Source organism: Cryptomeria japonica, chromosome 2 (assembly GCF_030272615.1).
Source record: "Cryptomeria japonica chromosome 2, Sugi_1.0, whole genome shotgun sequence".
Classification (NCBI taxonomy): Eukaryota; Viridiplantae; Streptophyta; class Pinopsida; order Cupressales; family Cupressaceae; genus Cryptomeria; species Cryptomeria japonica.
This window is the reverse complement of record NC_081406.1, coordinates 195,485,181-195,504,244: the sequence shown is the minus strand read 5'-3', so window position 1 is coordinate 195,504,244 and position 19,064 is coordinate 195,485,181. Positions and strand designations below refer to the sequence as shown.

Genomic DNA, 19,064 nt, shown 5'->3' with positions numbered 1-19,064 from the left:
CATCATCTTAAGACGCCTTAGACCCTGTGCAACCATGTACAATCTTGACTTGGCATGAATTTTGAATGAATTGGCAAATATGGTGGATATCGCCCTGGTCCCTGACTGAGGGACAGGAGCGAACTTCAATGTCCTGGGCTCATGCTTGCTTTCATCAACTTGCCATTGCTTTCATCGTGTAAAATGAAGTCCCTTGGTCCCCTTTGGACACTTGAAACGTGATCAACATTCAAAATCTAAGCTTTCATGAAGATTTCGCTCTGGTCCCTGCCTGAGGGACAGGAGCGAATTTGTACTTTCAAGCTCAACTACACCTTGCCAACTTCCAAATTTATCTTCAACGGTCTAGTTTCACCCTCCTTTCTTTCACCTTTGGCTTGGAAATCATTCAAGCTTGGCAAGAAATTCATCTAAGACAAAAATCGCTCTGGTCCTTCAGTGAGGGACAGGAGCGCCCAGGCCAATATAGGTCTCATTTGGTGTCCTTCAATCTTCAATTTTGTCTTCAACGGATCCGTTACATCGTCCTTGCTTGCCTCAAACTTTAAACTTGCTTGCTTTTTGCCCAAAACATGCCTCATGAGGAATTTCGCTCTGGTCCCTGGGAGAGGGACGGGAGCTATCACTGAACTTCACCCTGGTCCCTGACTGAGGGACAGGAGCGATTTTTCATTTTGGTCCATTTTTCTTTCACGAAGGCACTTCAAGTTATATTCAACTGATGAAATGTATCCCCTTTGACCTCCTCAAATCGCGAAACCACTTAAATCTTGCAAGGATAATGCGAAATTGGAATTCAAGCTCCGGTCCTTCAGTGAGGGACAGGAGCGAATTTTGCTCTCTAGGCCAAATCGTTACAATTTTTATCAAAAAATGTCTTGGCTAAGGAAGATATCATCTTACTTCATGCTATGAATAAAAGTTAATGTCCAAAAAAGGTCTAAAATTATGCATATAAAGAAAATCGCTCTGGTCCTTCAGTGAGGGACAGGAGCGAATTTGACCTTCTAGGCAAAAACTTCATCATTTCATTGTTTTTGATCAAGTCTGGATGCTCTATCATGCTCATTTCGTCCTTCACCATGCCTTTGATGTCTCAATTCGTCCAAACACGGTCAGGAATGGCTCAAATAAGTATTATCGCCCTGGTCCCTTGGTGAGGGACAGGAGCGCTTCGCCTTGGTCCTCCTGAGAGGGACAGGAGCGCTTTTCGCTCTGGACCCTTGGAGAAGGACAGGAGCGAAATTTGACTTTTCGAACTCTCAATCAGGACAATTTTAATGGAATATAACATTTAAGTATAAGTGACATTTATACTTTAAGTTATATTCCATATATACTTTCAGGATGTTTGAGAGTGGTTTCAGACCTCCAGGAGTTATATTGCAAAATCTAGTTTTTTGAGGTTTTTCAGTTTCCAGACTTAGTCAAATTCAGGATCGGGACATTCCAGACTTAACCAAATTTCAGGATTAGGACATCACTCAAGCCGGACTTGCTTATCCATGTGATCACCTGGGCGACACTCAAAATGCAAAGGCTAACTAACAAAACCCTAAAAAACCTAAAGAACAAACCCTAAAAAGCAAAAAAGAGCAAGGGTCCCCATTTGCAATGGGGCGATGTGTGAAAACGTCACAACAGGGTGTTAATTGTTTTCCTCTGCTCTGGATGGAGTTAATTGTTTCTTCTGCTTTGGGTGGAAATGGAGGCCAATTTCACTCTCCATTCCACCAAGCAACAACTGTCTTTCCTTGGTGTCATCTTTGACAAGCGGTCGGGTGGCATTTTCCTTTGTGATGAGGCATTTCTTGAAATCATTAAGCATCTTCTTGGTCGGGAGTATCTAGTTTCTGAATTTCAATACAAAACCAACATGGATATTGTGTCGATGTTGTTGGCCTGGGATTTGTCGTTTGGGACTAAAGTAGAGATTGAATGGATGATGAAAGCTTGTGTTCCTACCCACTCACTTTGTGGATTGGTCTCTCTAATGTAGTGTTCCACGGGCGTTGGGGACGGGGGGACGCGGGGACGGGACGGGGGGACCAAGGGCCTAAGTTTGGGGACGGCGGCGGGGGGGGGGTGGCGGGGTGGTGGTGCTGATATAGTTATACATATACATATAGTACTTGAAAAACTAGTTTTGAAAAGATGTATGACAGTATTACAGTATAAGAATTACATTTCAAATGAGACTAGGAAATTTGAAATACTAAATCTAAATACCAAGATTTCTAAGTTGTGTTGTTATATGGAGCCTAATCAGACTCGGAGGTTAGATTGTCCCTACTTCTATCGGCGCGGTTTCCCCCTATATTTTTCAACTGGGGTTTGGGGGTAGTGCCCCCAAGTTGGGGTCAAGGGGCATCGCCCCTTGCGGGGTCAACGGGCAGCCCACATCCAATTAGAGTTACCCCTTAACCCTCAAAAAACTTAAGAAGTCACTTTTTTTTTAAATTTTAATTTTAAACATTGCATCTACGTGGGGGCGACAGGAGACGTCTGGGCGTCTCCCCGTCCCTTGAGAGACGCGAAGACGTCTCCTTGGGAGATGTCTCCAGGTCTCCCTGGGAGACACGGAGATGCGGAGACATCTCGGCGGTGCTTGGGTGGCGGTGGCGGGACAGCAGGGGATGTTGCGTCCCCGTCCCCCTGTCCCCGAGATGTTTCTTACGGGGAGACGTGGCCAAAAAGGGGGGGGGGACGCGTCCCCGTGGAACACTGCTCTAATGGGAAGGGTGATTCCTGGGCAAGGATTGAGGAGACCATTTAGGGAGGGTGTGATGTCGGACCGAGTGAATGTTGAATATCGGCCATTTCTATTGTGGAGGGATGGTGCGGATCATGTGAAAAGAACCAATGAGGCTCAAGAAGCATGGGAAGATTTGATGGAGTTTGTTCGCTCAATGAAAATTGAAAGAGAAATGGTGCGAGAAGCAAAGAAGAAACAAGACCACAGCAAGAAGACGAATGCGAGATTTGCAAAGGGACCAAGGTCTGTGTCTGGACAGAATATAAAATTCAAAGGCAGCGGGAGGTGATGGATGGCACCTTACTAGTGACGGTTCGAGTGGAGAACCATACTGAATGCCCTAGTTTTTGGAGGTGCACGGGCTTTAGGTGCTTTGTTTTTTCTGCCTTGTCTTGTTTTTTTTATTTTTATGGGGTTTTGTAATGGTTACTTTGGTTTTAAATGTAAATGCGTTAATGTATTATGGCTTCTGTGCTCGGGACTGTAGACATGTAAATGCGTTAATGTATTATGGCTTTTGTGCTCGGGACTGTAGACTGTGTAGGTTTGGTGGTCAAAAAGGGGTCACCATTTTGGTTTGCCGTTGTATGTATTCATGGATAGTTGTTAAGTTGGCAATTTGTTTAAGTGCCAACTAGTTGAAGGTTGTTATGGGGGTTGGCAGGGTTGCAGGTATTATGGGTATGGGGGTTGATCGCTTGTCTAATTCAGGCCTTCTGGAAACTTTTTGTTAAACTCTTTTATATTTCTGAATATTAATAAAATCTATATATTACGGATCAAAAAAAAATTGGGACCACAATCATTGACAATTGCCCTAGGTGCCCACATAATTTTTGTATATTCTCCATAAATGCTTTTGCATGTTTGGTAAGGCAATTACCTACTGCCAAGATGACACTCTTACCCTTAGATCTTGGAAGGCCTCTGATGAAATTCATGAACACCTCTTCCCAACACTAGCTAGGTATAACTAGTGGTTGCAAAAGACCAGTGTATTAATTGCCTTCCCTTTATTTCTTTGACGAACCAAGCATTCTCTAACAAATTTTTGACCGTCACCTTAAGCACTTCCCAAAAGAAATCTTGCTTGATCCAATCATAAATCTTCAAAACTCCTAAATGGCCCCCAACTAGAGAATAATGAAGTTCTTCAAGAATTCTTGTGTTTCAAAGTGGAATTCTTGCATCGATGTAAACTCTCTTTATACAACAAAGCATTTAAAACATTGTCAATGACTATAATAGGAGATTTATCTTTGATGGTGTGCACGTCAAGCTCTCTATTTTAATGTCACTTTTCTCCTAAGAATTTTCATCAAAATTAATACAATGGTTAATAATAGAGCTAACATGATTTGCAATATATAATGTTATCCAAAAATAGATATAAATAGCAAATGTATGCTATAGATAAATTATAAGAACTTTGAAGGAAATATCTAACAAGGTAAATTGAATAACACAACCATAAAAATGTATCATATTATCAGCAAATTCATATATTTCCAATACTTACCTAAATCTTCGGCGATTTGAATGGTCAGTCTCACTCTAGGAAAATATTAGTGATCTTGGTCCACAGATGCTTCCCAAGCATCAACGCAACATGCTCCAGAGTAATTACTCAACATGCAAAACCCCCCTGGCCAAGACAATCCCAAGTGTACGTTGTGCCCTAAGTTGGACACACATTGTGTGCCCCCTTCTCCAAGCCCATAGCCCACCAAGTCACCTTCTTCTTCTTCCTTAAGTGATCTTCTTGCCCCTCACAAGTTTCACATGAATGCTTTATATAACCTTTTAAGGGGTGGTTTCCAAACCACCACATCCTTTCAAAAAGGTTTCTTTTTAATTATATTAAATAAATAATTATTCCTCCAATTTTTTATAAGAGTTTTTATAAAAATTCTTTATTAGTTTCACTTTTAACCAAAGGATCATAAATCCTTTATTTGTATCTCCCTCTTGATTCTTAAGGGTTATTTCATAAATTTATCTTCTCTTGGGCAAAAGTCAAATAACATCTATGGTTAGGGCACATGCGCCAACTTTCATCCTTCTCACTTTTTTGTAAAGGTTACTGGTAAGGCCTATTGTTAGGTGGTTGGGTCCCTAGCATGAGTTGAATTGCATGATCATGATCCCTCTTAAGAGGGAATCCTTTAGGCATATCTCCAAAACACCTCAACAATGACTTATAATTGCATGTAGATGTGGATGGGTGGAAGCATTTGATTGATAGACTACTAATAGATATAATTGGGCCATAGATCCATCTACTGTCTTCTTCAGTATTTTTTTCACCTTATGAGAGCTTAACTTTTGTGGGTACTTTCAAAGCAACTGAGTTTAATTGTCTTCCCTTCTAAGTGAAATCTCATGAATAGCTCCTAGGTTTATATCAATTGTTCCTAAAGTAGTGAGCCATTGTACTCCCAGTATTACAACTACTACACCCATTGAAATATCAAACATCAAAGATTAAGTGCTTCCCAAGTCGATCAATTTTGTTACTCTATTTCTTCCAGAAACCCACTAGCCTAATAGTTTGTGAGGCACTAACACCAACAAGTGCATGACAAGGTTTGGTTGGATGAGTATTTCTCGATTCCTCCTCTAACACATTGTCAAGATGTAATATTGGTTCCTCCTCTTCTTCCTCACTTGGCCTCTCAGTATAGAATAAATTATTATCCATTCATGGGAGCTCTCAATTATATTTGTTCTCTTTTCATAAATTTGATGTGGTGTTAATCAAGTAGGCTAAGGAAGTGATTGAGCAAAAACGCCTTTCTATCCTAAATGTGATGTAGTGTTAATGTTGTTTATTGTAATTTATCTAATTGGCTAAAGCAATTGTTTTCTACACTATTACCATGCTATGATTGCAACTCTTTTGTAATGGGCATCCATGTGATAGTGACAATCTATTTCTTCATGAATTGCTCTCATTTTAGACATAACGAAGCCACTATCACTTTTTGCCTCCTTGAAGTTTGATGCATATTAAAAAAAATCTCCATTTGATTCATCCAAGTTAATGAATCCTTGCCACGAACTTGTGCATGCACATCTTTGCTAACCAGTTCCTAGTTCCCATTTGATTGTTAACATTTACATTTAGATTAGGTGACCTAAATGATCCCACTTGGTTGATTGAAACATCGACTTCTAGCTTATTTGATTCTAGATATAAGCACTTATATGAGCCAATCTGTTATGAATGCCAAACATATCTCCCACAAACCCTTTCGTTTGCTCCACCACATCCAACTTGATTTCATCCTTCTTTTTTTGGTTTCTTCCCATTTTCCCCTTATAAATTCATTATCTATGGAACCAATCTCCTCAATAAACCAAATCATCATTTTCCCCTTGTAGATTCATTATCTATGGAACCAATCTCCTCAATAAACCAAATCATCATTTCCTAGAAATTTTCCAACTTTGACAATTTATTTTGACCCTTGTTGCAACCTTGACATGATGGAGAAAAATGATTTTGCAATAAATCACACGAAACGAATCAAATTAATATAATTTTTTTCAATAACGAAAATTCCAAACAATTCACTGATTTGAAGCCTTAGAAAAAAAAAATTCATGAAAACCCAAATTTTGCAATAACTCCTTGAATTCTGCTCCAAATGACCTAAAATTTGGCCTATAGTAGTAGAAAAATGATTCTGATAAACTCACTACAAATCAGAAAAAAAATTCATTGATTTCAACTTCAATTCTGCACCAATTCATTCAAATATGTACATCAGTAACTTCAGTATGATCTTCAAAAACCTTTTAAAAACCCAGAAAAATTCGCCCAAATCATAAAATACACTTCCCATAATAACCTCTGAAATAAAATAAAATAAAAAGGCCTCACCTTTCCAGAGCCAAGATCATGCTTGATACCACTTGTAATGAAATAAATTGCACAAGATAAGAATATAATATGAAATATAATGCAATTATTCAATAATAACTGATAATAACAGACCACTTTGAGGGGGCAAACATCCCAAAATCTCCAATGAAAACACGATTATATGATGATCATGAACTAACCACTAGCTCCTATATATGGATTATTTATGCCCTAGTTGCCACCCAGGCCAACTTATATACATATGCATAACACCTGAAACAACCTAAATAGCTATATAAGAATATGATAATAATCACATAACTTAATCAAGAGTTAAGGTAGCCACAAGCCAACTACTCAACCCTATGCACACTCAACGAATATCAACAATGTCTTCATCTAAAGGGCATCTTCAAGCTGTAATGTTTTATATAATATTAGAATCATACTAGCGAAAACCTTTGTCCAGATAAAAAAAATTTAATAGGGAAAAAAAATGCTGAAAATTTATAAAAATGAAGGAAAAAACAGATATTTTTCAATTTCTAATAAAATCACAATTTTTTCATGATGTTGTCGTGCATAGGGAAGTATCTCCAAATCTACAAAACAAACTAACAATCCACTTCAGATTGAAGTACACTTTGCACACAGGATTTTATTGCTTATGATTAAATTACTCACAATAATTGGAGATTACTCATTTTTCTCTAGAAATTTGCTGCTATAGTTAGATTACACATTGTACACAAGCATTTACATTATAATTCTAATAATGTGGTTAACACCACGTCCAACAAGTAAATATCAATTAAGTTACAACTACCTTGTAATAATAGAAGCCAGACTCGTTGAAGTGTATGCCATCCAATTCTCTCAAACTCCATTAATCCATTCTTATAAAAATTGCTATCAAAGTAAGGAAGCCCTAGAAAGGGTGTGTTGATCTAGAGCGAGAAAGCTCTTCGAGATAGCACAATGATGCAGAAGAAATTGAAGAGAGATGAGAATAGTTGTCAAAGGAAGTCTATCCAATCTCCATCAAAATGTTGTCCAAAAATGAGATTGCTGTTAAAAGCAAAATAAATCTGCTCTTAAACCAGATGTCCAAGGAGACAAATTGTGGTATGGACAAACAGTACCACACAGATTGATGGTGAGAGAAGACCAGTTGTAATTTGCTCCTAAGGGGGGCTAATTGTATGTTGTCAAAGGCCGATTGAAGAAGATGAGACTGCTTTCAAGGGGTGATTATATTATTTTGTGAAAAATCTTGCATTATTCATTTTTTTTTTGACTGAAATTTTCTTGTAAACTTTAGGTTGCTTTGTCAGGGCCCATAAACAAAAGCTTGTTTTGCTCCATGGCCAAATTGACAAGGCAAAAATTTAATGTCTATAGTCGCAAAGTACTCACCATTGTTGAGCATTAACCAAAATAATTCAGATCTTGCACACTTTGATAATGACAATGATCTATAAGAAGTCTTGTTATTGATATTGTTTCTCTGATGAATTGTCCCAGAAGTTCAGAATATAACTTCCACAGTTTATCTTTGGAAGAGTCTAAAAAAGACATATTAAACTTTTTCTAAAATTAGTCTTGTATTTGAATCTATTGTTTTCCACAAAGTTGAGTGAGGCTCAGTGAAAAACCTAAAATGAATCAGTTTCTATTGTCAATAAACCAATAAATGAAGACATTATACTCGTTTTGATAATTCAGAACTTTTGAATTAAATTGTGTTGCTACAAGAGCTGAAACAAATTCAAATGGGAAAGAGTCTAAAAAACAAATATTAAACTTTTTAAAAATTAGTCTTGTATTTGAACCTATTGTTTTCCACAAAGTTGACTACGACTTGGTGAAAAAAATAAAACGAATCACTCTCTGTTGTCAATAAACCAATAAATAAGACAATATGCTTATTTTGACCATTAAGAACTAGTCAATTTAATTGTGTTGCTACAAGAGCAGAAACAAATTCAAATGTATGAGTCGTGGTCTGGCCAATCTAAAGGACCACAGCATTTGTTGCACGGTACAAGCGAAGAAAACTTCAACTTCTGATTCACAACCAAACACAATGCAAAATGATTTTATTGTTATGAGGCACTTCAAAACATGTTGAAAACATGTCTAACTCAAAAGAATCTGCCAACTTAAGCTAATGTGGCAGATGAGGCAGACCATTGCTCCGAGGAAGAGCATACCTTTATGGCATCTTGACAAGATAACGATAATGCGACCTGTTATTGATACTCTGATTCTGCTGCACATCTCAACATTTCACTGACCATTGAGAGTAGTAAATCAAATTTATTGTTGAATCTAGTATTGTACATGGTGATCGTAGAACACATGTAGTAGAAGGGATAGGGGATGTTCAGATTGTTCTCAATGATCCAAAGCATTCCCAGTCAGACATGTTATGTTTGTTCCAATATGAACAAATATCTATTGTCTCTCAATCAACTAAAATAAAAATAAGATATTGTTGTGAAATCTTGTGGAAAAAATGAATTAACACCAATTGAAGCAGGATAAAATAATTTCCCTACACATTGGGCAAGTTGGTTTGTACAGGCCAATCAATCTTGTCACAGTTAATTTGTGTGCCTTGATTGTGAACAACAAAAGTAGCATTTTGTAGCATAAGATATGGACATCTCAATTTTCAGTAGTTAGTCAAATTGAGCAAAATTGATATGGTCTACAGTTCAACAAGTGTGGCAGGTTTAGTTACCAAACAAAAACTGAAGTTGTTTCCTATTGAAGGTGCAAGGTGTGGAAAGAGAGCTTTGGATCTCATTCATTAATATTTATATAAACCATCACTTAAAAACATTATCAATCTTTGATGTGAGGTACCTTTCACTGCTAGTTGGACTTTCAAGAAAAATATGGGTATGCTTTCAAAAAAAGACAGATTGCTTTGGAACTTTTAATAAGTTCAAAGCATTAGTTCTAATAATGAGGCTGAGTTCACTTCCAAGTAGCTTCAGGTCTACGGCAAGAAAACATTCAAAGACAAATGATAGGAACATAGACCTCTCAACAAAATGGGGTAACCAAGAGGAGAAATAGAATTTTCATGAAGATGGCTCCAGGCATGGTGCACAATGACAGTCTTGTATAAATATTCAAAAGAAGTAATGAACAGAACAATACATATCCTAAAAAGTTCTTTAAATCCTCACAAGATATCACACTTAAAGAATCTTGATCCTGGCTCAAACCCAAGGTAACACATTTTTGTATTGTGATATTACTATCAGGGTTCAACTATGTAGTTTTCTAGTCAAACTCATTGACCCATGTTTCCTGAGTAGTGGTTCACAATAGCCCATCTCTCATGAGAATGATTGGCTCAACCTTCAGCAAGTGTTGTGACTTATGATTGGCTCAATTGCGCATGTTTTGTTCAATAATAACAAAAATAGTCAACAAGATTCTAAAAGTTTCAGGTATTTCTTTTTTGGGTATAGTGAAACTTTCTTTAATTGTAATCCTACCAACAGGTGATTAGTAATCAATCTAGAATTAGTGATCAATGGATGAGTCATTCAAGAGACAAATGGTGGAAAATTTAATTTATCTAGCATCCACACAAGATTGCTCATTCTAATCCACTCAAGGATTAGAATGACAACCTTGCCCTACCAGCCAACACAGAAATAGACACACCCACAATATTTGAATTTATAATCTTTGCACAACAATTTCAAGGATTAGCAAAAGCCAGCTAAACAAGCCAATATGACAAGATCAACATATGACTAGGTTTTGGCATATCATTTGCTAGCAGTTAAGTTCTTTTTCTGGATTCAAGGATTTTTGCAAAATTTTGACTAGGGGACTTTGTATTCTAGGAAAAAGTAGATTTATACAAAACAAACATCATGTACTACAAGCAAATATAGGAAGCAGTAAAAAAAAGAATGTGAGCTATGTATAAAGTGAAGAAAAAGACAAAACGAAACATGGTTACTGGGCGCAAGGAGGAATATAAATGCACACGGAAAGGAAATTGAATAGGAAAAAATTATGTAAAAATAAGAAAAAATACTTACATGAATAACTTCAGTTAAATTCCATACACTAACATTGCCAACATAGCTCCATCAGGTGTCGATAGCTCAAATACATTAGCCTATTTACAAGCTGTAATATCATATAGCCATCACCACAATGAACCCTTCTTCTCAAAAAGACCAGGTTTTTCCTTATTCCTATCAATCCTCTCTCTAGAAGCTAACTACAAGCATTATTTATAAGTTTCTACTCGTCTAAGCATTTTTTATTTATAAGCAATGTGACTTCTTAAAATATCATAAAGATATGTGACAAAGTTAGCATTGCATAAAAACTCATGAGTTATATCTTGGATCTAGAGAGTTGACAGTGGAACCCATTTCATGACAATATTTTCTCATTGCTACCCAGGCATATTGTAATTTTGTTTGTAATTCATCTTCTCTCCTTACAAATGTTCCAATATATTTGATAAAGATAATGGGTGTCCAGTTTATGAGCATGATATCAAAGCTAATTATTAATAGGACAAAACAAAATATTTCACTTTCTGAGATTGTCTGTGGCAGCATTAATGCCAGATTTTTTTTTTAAAAAAAAAGCAAGTATTTTACTTCAAAAACCATCCTTAACCCAGCATGTGTGAATGGGCGGTATGACCAAGCAATTTCCATGAAGGATTGAGATTCAATCCCACACAAGAATCACTTAGCCAAGCTCCCAATGATACAGCTGTTGTAACAGTGTGGTTGCTGCATGCTTGGGGAATGAGACCCCAGTTTGTGTCCCCAATCTGTAACAACAGAACCCTCCTTGTTTTTAATGAAGATGAACCAGTGTTTCAAAAATAGCATTTGATATATTTGTCTGCCATTTCAAAAACGATTTGATGCAGTTGTGGATTCCATATAAAGGATCATTGGTATGTTTCAATTTGCAATGGTCAGCTTAGAATCCATCTGTGTCAATTATTGAAGTTGAACATTCAATGTAATGTTATGTGGTCAACATGAATATTTTTATCAATCAAGAAATGACTTTTCTCAGTCCCAACAAGCTGCTAATTCCATCCAACAACCAGACAACACACAGTGGTTAACCAGAAATTCTGAATAACCTAAACAACCCCACATACAATATATTGTTAGAAAATACTTACATCTATTTCTGCCGATGTGTATGATGGATCAAAGTTTTGTACTCGGATCACTGCTCTCTGCTCATAACCTTTCTTAAGGCGCTCATCCCAGGGCTGGATATACAAAACTCACTATTCAGATTATTGCTGACAAAGAAAATGACTGATAACTTTCTACAAACATTAAATGTAAATAAATTCTTGATACAGTATTGTTAATTGCATTGTAACATAAGATGCAATTGAAATTATAGTGGTGCTTGATATGTTTTCAATGGCATGCAAATTGGCAGATGATCTGTAGAAAGCCTTCATGCATAACAAGATGACATTGACTGTCAGTTGACAATGATCGATACAAAATCTATTCTCTCACTACTACTTTGTCACATACCAGGCAATAATAATTTGAGATCTTGCACATAGATTACATAATCCTCTTAAAAAGTGATTTGCATTGGCGGTAAAAGGAAAGACCATGATGTTAGCAAGTGTGGTTAATTAAAGTCATACATAAGTATATAATCCAATATTTATTGTTCAATTCTCTGTGCAGCAGAAGCTCTAAATTAGTGATTCTAGAAAGCATAAAATATAAAAACAAAAACCCATATACAAAACAGTAATGAAAACACAAATATATCAAGACAAATTAACAGCATATTACAGCATTAGGATATTGGTAGGCTTAAGCTATTAGATAATCACACTCAACCCAATCCAGCAACCAATGGTGGGCTAAAATACTGAATTGGCCTGAAAACTGTTTATTTCCAAGTACAAGTTGTAACAGGATCAAACATGAATGTAATCAACCATTGGTTCACTCAGGGTTTGATTTAGAGATTCAACATGATTTTCCGGCTCTTTGAAAAGAAAGTTGAAAACCCTAAATGACTATTGCAGCAATCCAAAACAAAAAAATTGTAGCTGTATATTTGTAAAGATATATTCTGTGTGGCATTCAGTCGTGAATGTAGATTTATCAATTGCTGGATGAAGAAATATTGCTGAGTGGAGGCATTAGGTCGTGAATGTAGATTTATCGCTGGGTGAAGGAATTTTGCTAGGCAGAGGCATCCAATTCTCTAGTAGGTATCTAACCCTGTTATTGAGTGGTGCCATATTCTACATCAAAATTTTCAGGCTTAGGTTCTCCTCTATTAATTGAACCAAATCAGTTCAGCGGAGGAAATAAAAGATTCTCTTGAGGGAAAAAATAGTCTTTCCCAATCCTATCTCGAATAGTCGGGGGAACATCACTCTCGATCAGTAACATATTGTTAAAAATATTTATACTTTATACGTATTATAACATTTTAATTTTCTGTAGATGGATTAAATATTTAATACATTAGTCTATTATATTTCAAAAGTTTAAATATTTATAAAAAAAATTGTAATGCCTGTTAAAGGGCCTTAATGGGTTCATCCATCTTGCCGTAATGAGAAAACGACTGATTGGATTAAACCTGAAGAGGGTTGGATCAAAATAAATTTTGACGGGGCCCCCAAATGTAACTGAAGACCATCAGGGGTCATATGCATTGCTCGGGATTGCTCCGGGAACATTCTAGCATGGAGTGCTCAAAGGCTTGAAGACGGGACTAATAATGAAGAAGAAGTAAAAGCTGCTTTGCTCACCGTAAACATGGTGAGCAAACTATCAGTTTCCAAAATTCACTTTAAAGGTGAATAGCAAATAATTACCAATGCAATTATCAAAGGTGAAATGCAGGTATGGAAGTTAAATAAGCTTATTAAATTAATTAGAGGAAAACTCAATGCCTTTCAAAATTTCGCACACAATGCGTGAGGGGAACAAAGTGGCGGATGTTTTGTCCAAGTGAGCAACCACATTAATGAAAGGAATAACGTAGTGTTCAGGCTTAACCCTAATCCACCAAGTGGACTTACCACTTGCTTCCATATTACCACACTCGTGGATAGTCAACTTTTGACACTAGGATGTAAAGTGATCAATTGAGAAGCAATTTTTTCATAATCTACTTGCTACTTCCAACAAGGATCACCCACCTTCAATGAAATCTCTACAGAGATCCCTTTGGATAGATCCATTTCCACACATATATGTTAACATGTGGAACTCTAATAGTTAATTGTTTCTTGAGAGCTACAATGGTACTTCCCTATGTCATTGCCAATGGCCCACAAACAATCTAATTCCCACACCTATAAGGGAATATAGTGTAACCGTGCCCAAAAAACATGGAGGAGAAAGTCTTGATTTGCATATCAAAAGCAGGGTACCAAGGTTGCATGCACAAGAAGTCTCCCTAGAGAACCCAAGGGCTGTTTTCTAACACCCAATCCTTATCTGCAAGAGACTAAAATTGAAGGAGACTACACTTCAAGGATAAAAAACACCCTGGCACAACAAGGTACGCGTATTTCTTCCTTCATAAATTCCTTCCAATTTTCCAAAATGCAAGCAGGCAAGTCGCTTAGCTTCGGCCACAACTTTGTAAATCTACAAATTACGGCATGATTTTGTAAAAACTCCTCCCTATCATTGGCCAAACTAATCTTTGGGAGAATGGTGTAACAACTTATAAGAACAACATAAGTAAGCAAGGCAAAGTCACCACTCTCAACATAGGGTTTTGCCTAGAAAAGAAGATAATGATGGTAGCACATCCATGCATCCCTAAACAGACCCCTTACAACCATAGCATAGGGCTCGCCCGTTTTGTTGTCGCAGGTGAGGGTTATGACATCGAGCATGATACAACTAAGAACCATCACAAGCCCTAGCACTAGAACACGAGGCCTCCATAAAAGTATGCTTGCCACCACAGTGTGATGTAGACGCCACGCAACCAAAAGATTGACACCAAACCCTCCAACGCCATGAGAATGCTTTAACGAGTTGAGACATGCATCACCTATGGAGAGAGTAGAGTGAAGAGTTGCAAGAGCAAAATATAACATTGCAAGAGAAAAAATGAATAATATATTTAATTATATTTATATTTATATTTTTTTTTGATAATTGATAATTTATATTGGTATTTATTATTAAGCAAGTCGTAAATATTAGATTTAAACAAAAGTATCTCCAAATAGACCAACAAAACAAGTTTTAACACCATAGCAATAAACCTGCACCAACAACTACCAAGGCTGTAAATACCTACTAAGTGTTTACATTCAAAACTCAAAAGAGACAGACTGCAGAACCCTAAGAACCACCTACAATTACGAGTTCTTTGCCTCTAACTTCCGTGTCATTGTCGACACCCTTCTAATCTACCGAGTTGTCCACGTCGTCATGATCTTCAGGTGGAAATCCAATCCACAAGGTGCGTTGCACTGGCTTCTTCCTGGATCCCCTCGGATGACCTTTCTTCCTCTTAGAGGACCCCGACCCTGATTCTTCAATTATTGATTTGCATTCCTTTGAACCCCATTTTGTCAACTCCCTGCGTATCTCTTGTCTCTCCCATGCTCGGAGGTATTCTTCAACACCATGTAAACCATTTTGTGATGCTGCCCTTCGAACCTCTTTGTTGCTATCTGCACTCCATAGAAGATATGGTCGAAGTGGAGGCCAAAATTCATTCAAATGGAGCCAAGCTCCATTCCAGCAAACAAATCCATTGCCATCCCTCGACATGTTCAAAAAGCTCTCCAAGCCTCCACGCCACTCTTCCTTCATAGTATTTGTGACTATCCATCTCACCTTTTGTACACCAACCAGCTCAAAACACCATACCGTAAACATGGAGAAGATATCAACATTCGACTTGTATTTGAATTGAGCCTTAACGTATTCCTCCCCAAGCACCGTCTTGATGTGGGTCAAGAAGCCCTAATCATCAAAACGAAAGACATTGGACAATCTTTCGTCAGAGATTTGGCCCCAAAAGACCACCATTGGCCTCGCCGCCCTCAAAGAGAAATTAGGCTCCATCGCTACATAGGCTAAGCACTTCGCTATTCGATCTTCCACCACCACCATCGTCTCTATCTAGGTCTCTGTCAATATGTTTCGGCAACTTTAATCTTAACAATGAAGCCGCACGCACCTCTTTGTCGTAAATGACACATTGCATTCCAAGGTGGTATGTGTGTGGCGGGCATGTCATCATAAATGCTCGTGGTACTTCAGTTGTCCATGACCGCATGACTATCCTACTCTCATCGTCACCCTGCCCAAGGCAGACTTGGTTTGATATTCCTTAAAGGTCGAAGAGATTACAATCTCTGCCACCCTTCCACCTTACTGTCGATGGATCTCATCTAGGGTTTGAGTTATTAACTCCTTCCTATCTTTTGTCGGCCCGAAATTTGAAAACAATTAAGGCTAGTAGTTATTCCACCTCAAATACTACGTCTCCAACTTGGAGTACCAAGGCCTCGTTCGCACACCGATCTGCATCTGCATTGATTTCCCGCCTTACATGTGCGACTTTGAAATCCTGGAAAGATGCAAGTTTTTCCCTTATGTCTTTTATTTCCCTGTCTATTTTCCAATATTGTGATCCCCTTCACACTAAGGCATGGATGATAATTTGGGAGTCACCTTCCAGGTGTAGCTTCGACACTCCATTTCTTTTTGCAATTGAATGGGCAATGAAGCTGCGTGCACTTCTGCTTCATTATTCGTCCCTTGTGGTAAACGTTGTTTGCCTCTGGCAATCACTCTACCCTGAGAATCCTTAGCTACACACCCTGCACCTGAGGGGCTCAAATTACCTTCGCTGCTCCATCGAAGTTAATCTTAATCCATATTGATTCTGGTGGAATCCACATTGAGCTATTCACCCCTTGCTGGTTCAGATTAATCCTAGTACACCCATTAATGGGTGTATATTTATATATTTTATATGATATATATAAATATATATTATATATATTTTGTTCAGATGAACGCAACCCCCTCTTAAAATTTTAATAAGACACCCACCATATCGATCCCCTATTCATTTCAAGTTGTATACCATGAATAAGCATTGCCTTGTTGCTCCTAATATCCTAATTGCGTCCTTCATTTGTGAGTCTTCTGCCCCAAATGTAAACAAAAGTATGTCTTACTTCCTTATTCATAAGTGGTTTGATTGTGATCTTTGCTACAATCCAATCCAAATAATTGATGAACCATCAAAAATCTTCTAACCCTAGTAAAGACACTTCTTTGGGTTTATCCTTTGGTAAAGTTTCATACAATTTCCAACCACTAATTATCTACAAAGGCTTCCACATATCTCGTTGATAATTTCTAAATGCAGAATAAATATGTGATTTGATAGTAAAAAATAGAGAAACACATGAAGCAATGATAGATGGATTACTAAATCTCAGGAATATAACTTAACATCAAGCCAATTGAACTAGCCAAGTAAAGAGACTACAAAGCTGGTATTTTTCAGTCTTGAAATGATGTCTGTCATTGCCAACCTACTTAATATAAATCAACTCATGCAAAGGGCTAGCTCTATAGACAAATCTCATGAAGGCTACAATTAAGAGCTCACTGAGCTTTGTTCTAATTGTGATGAATGAAAAGCGAGTTGTCACCCTACATGCAAAATGTACTACAGTTTAATTGACAAGTTTCATCTAGGCATCAATATAAAAAAATAATGTGGACCAAACCATCTTCTAAACGATGTTAAGAAAGCACGAGTCCCTATCTAGAACAGTCAAAAAGGGTTTATGAGACTTACCCAGTAGTGAGTGCTGACCACAAATAACGGTCATGAGCAAAAAAATACAACATATTATTAAGGAGATGGACACAAATGACTCAAGATGATATGGTAGAATATTACACATTTTTTCTTTAGTGCGATTGAAGAATTATATTTCAGCCAGCATAGACCTTGCAAACTTGCATCTTATTTCAACTAGAAGATTAGAGACATAATATTTCCATTATCCATATTATTGATGATGTATGTTTCTGGATTTAACAGTGTAAAAAACTGAACATCAACATTTCTCATCACCCTACATGATCCATCATTAGGATGAAGAAAGAAATAGAGTAGTAAATTAGCTTACTAAATAGAGGAAAGAAAACAAGAGGCCCTATAAGACAAAATAAGAAAGGGGATTGTCAAGGATTCCTGAAATTAAGAAGAATGAAGAAAATACCACAAAATAATACAAAGGGATTTAAAAAGAGTTAAATTTAATAATGATACCAAAGTTTTTCTAAAATCGCATTAAATGAGTGAGATTACAAAATAAGGATAGACCCAGAATAGTGTAAAGTGTAAAGACTGTAGAGTTAACTTTTGAAAACTCTGTATAGATATTTGAAAATGTATATACATATATGGAATGAGAAAAATAGATGTGTTAAATATACATGAGAAAATTAATTCATAAAAACTTCTATCGTAGCGAGTATTTATATTGTTATGACATTGCCACACAAAACTGAGGAACATATAATAAGGTATAAGAAGCTAAACTAATAGGCCAAGCAATGCATGGAAAGCTAAGCAATGTTAATGACTTAAGAATTCATACAATGCATGACAAGCTTAAAAATAATTCCTAGACGATGTAAGTCAGCACTAGGTGGTTAGAAAATTGAAAACTATGTAAGGTATCGAGAACTAGTTAAGAATGGCATATCTTCTCTAAATCAAGTTTTAAACCATGCTTGACCATAACATTTGACCAAAATGATGCCTTCTCTATGTAGCAAACATACATTTGTGTGGGTGCAAAGCGTGGAATACCAAGTTCATGTGTTCAAGATGACTTTTAAAATTCCAGTAAATGAGAATGAACAATGAATGGTTTGATATTAGGAGCAATCATAAGGCCCACAAGGATAACCACCCACTCAAAACTACACTAAATAAGGAAATGTATGCCAACAACCAATCCTTGGTAACAAGAAAATATTATATAATGTCTTTAGCACTTACACTTGACCTTCAGAAAAAACTAAATACCTAAAACTTGGAGCAGAACTTCAAAAGTAATTGTTTGCTAAGTGCTTCAACGACCTTTTGAAGCCTTCAAGACTTTTGGGGAACTTAACAGCATAAATTGAGAGAAATGGTTACTTTCAAGGGAAGCATACACCTATAACGTCCATTCCACCAAACCTTTATCTCAACTACATAAAGTCTAAGTCTTCATTACAATGTCAATACAGTATGCTCTAGATTCCAACTTATTTAACTATTCCAATTGGTGCCCTTATAAGCTGAAAGGTTTACAAATTTATGCATCATAATGGCCGACTAAACCATGATTACAAAACTCATTGGAACTTCCACAAC

General features: G+C 37.0%; 1 protein-coding gene across 14 annotated transcripts in view; it reads right to left on the bottom strand.

Annotated features, from left to right (window-relative positions):
• LOC131072807 (protein ANTI-SILENCING 1) overlaps positions 1 to 19,064 on the bottom strand; it is a 71,717-nt gene that overhangs the window by 28,951 nt on the left and 23,702 nt on the right. For 13 of the 14 annotated variants that reach the window (XR_009112765.2, XR_009112766.2, XM_058009072.2 and 10 more), the window contains exon 6: positions 11,818 to 11,910. The exons of the other annotated variant lie outside the window; for it this stretch is intronic. Coding sequence is in view for 11 of the 13 variants with exons in the window: in XM_058009072.2 (XP_057865055.2) it covers positions 11,818 to 11,910 (93 nt within the window). In the remaining 2 variants the exon portion in view is untranslated. The remainder of the gene's footprint in view (positions 1 to 11,817; positions 11,911 to 19,064) is intronic. 14 annotated transcript variants of the gene reach the window in all.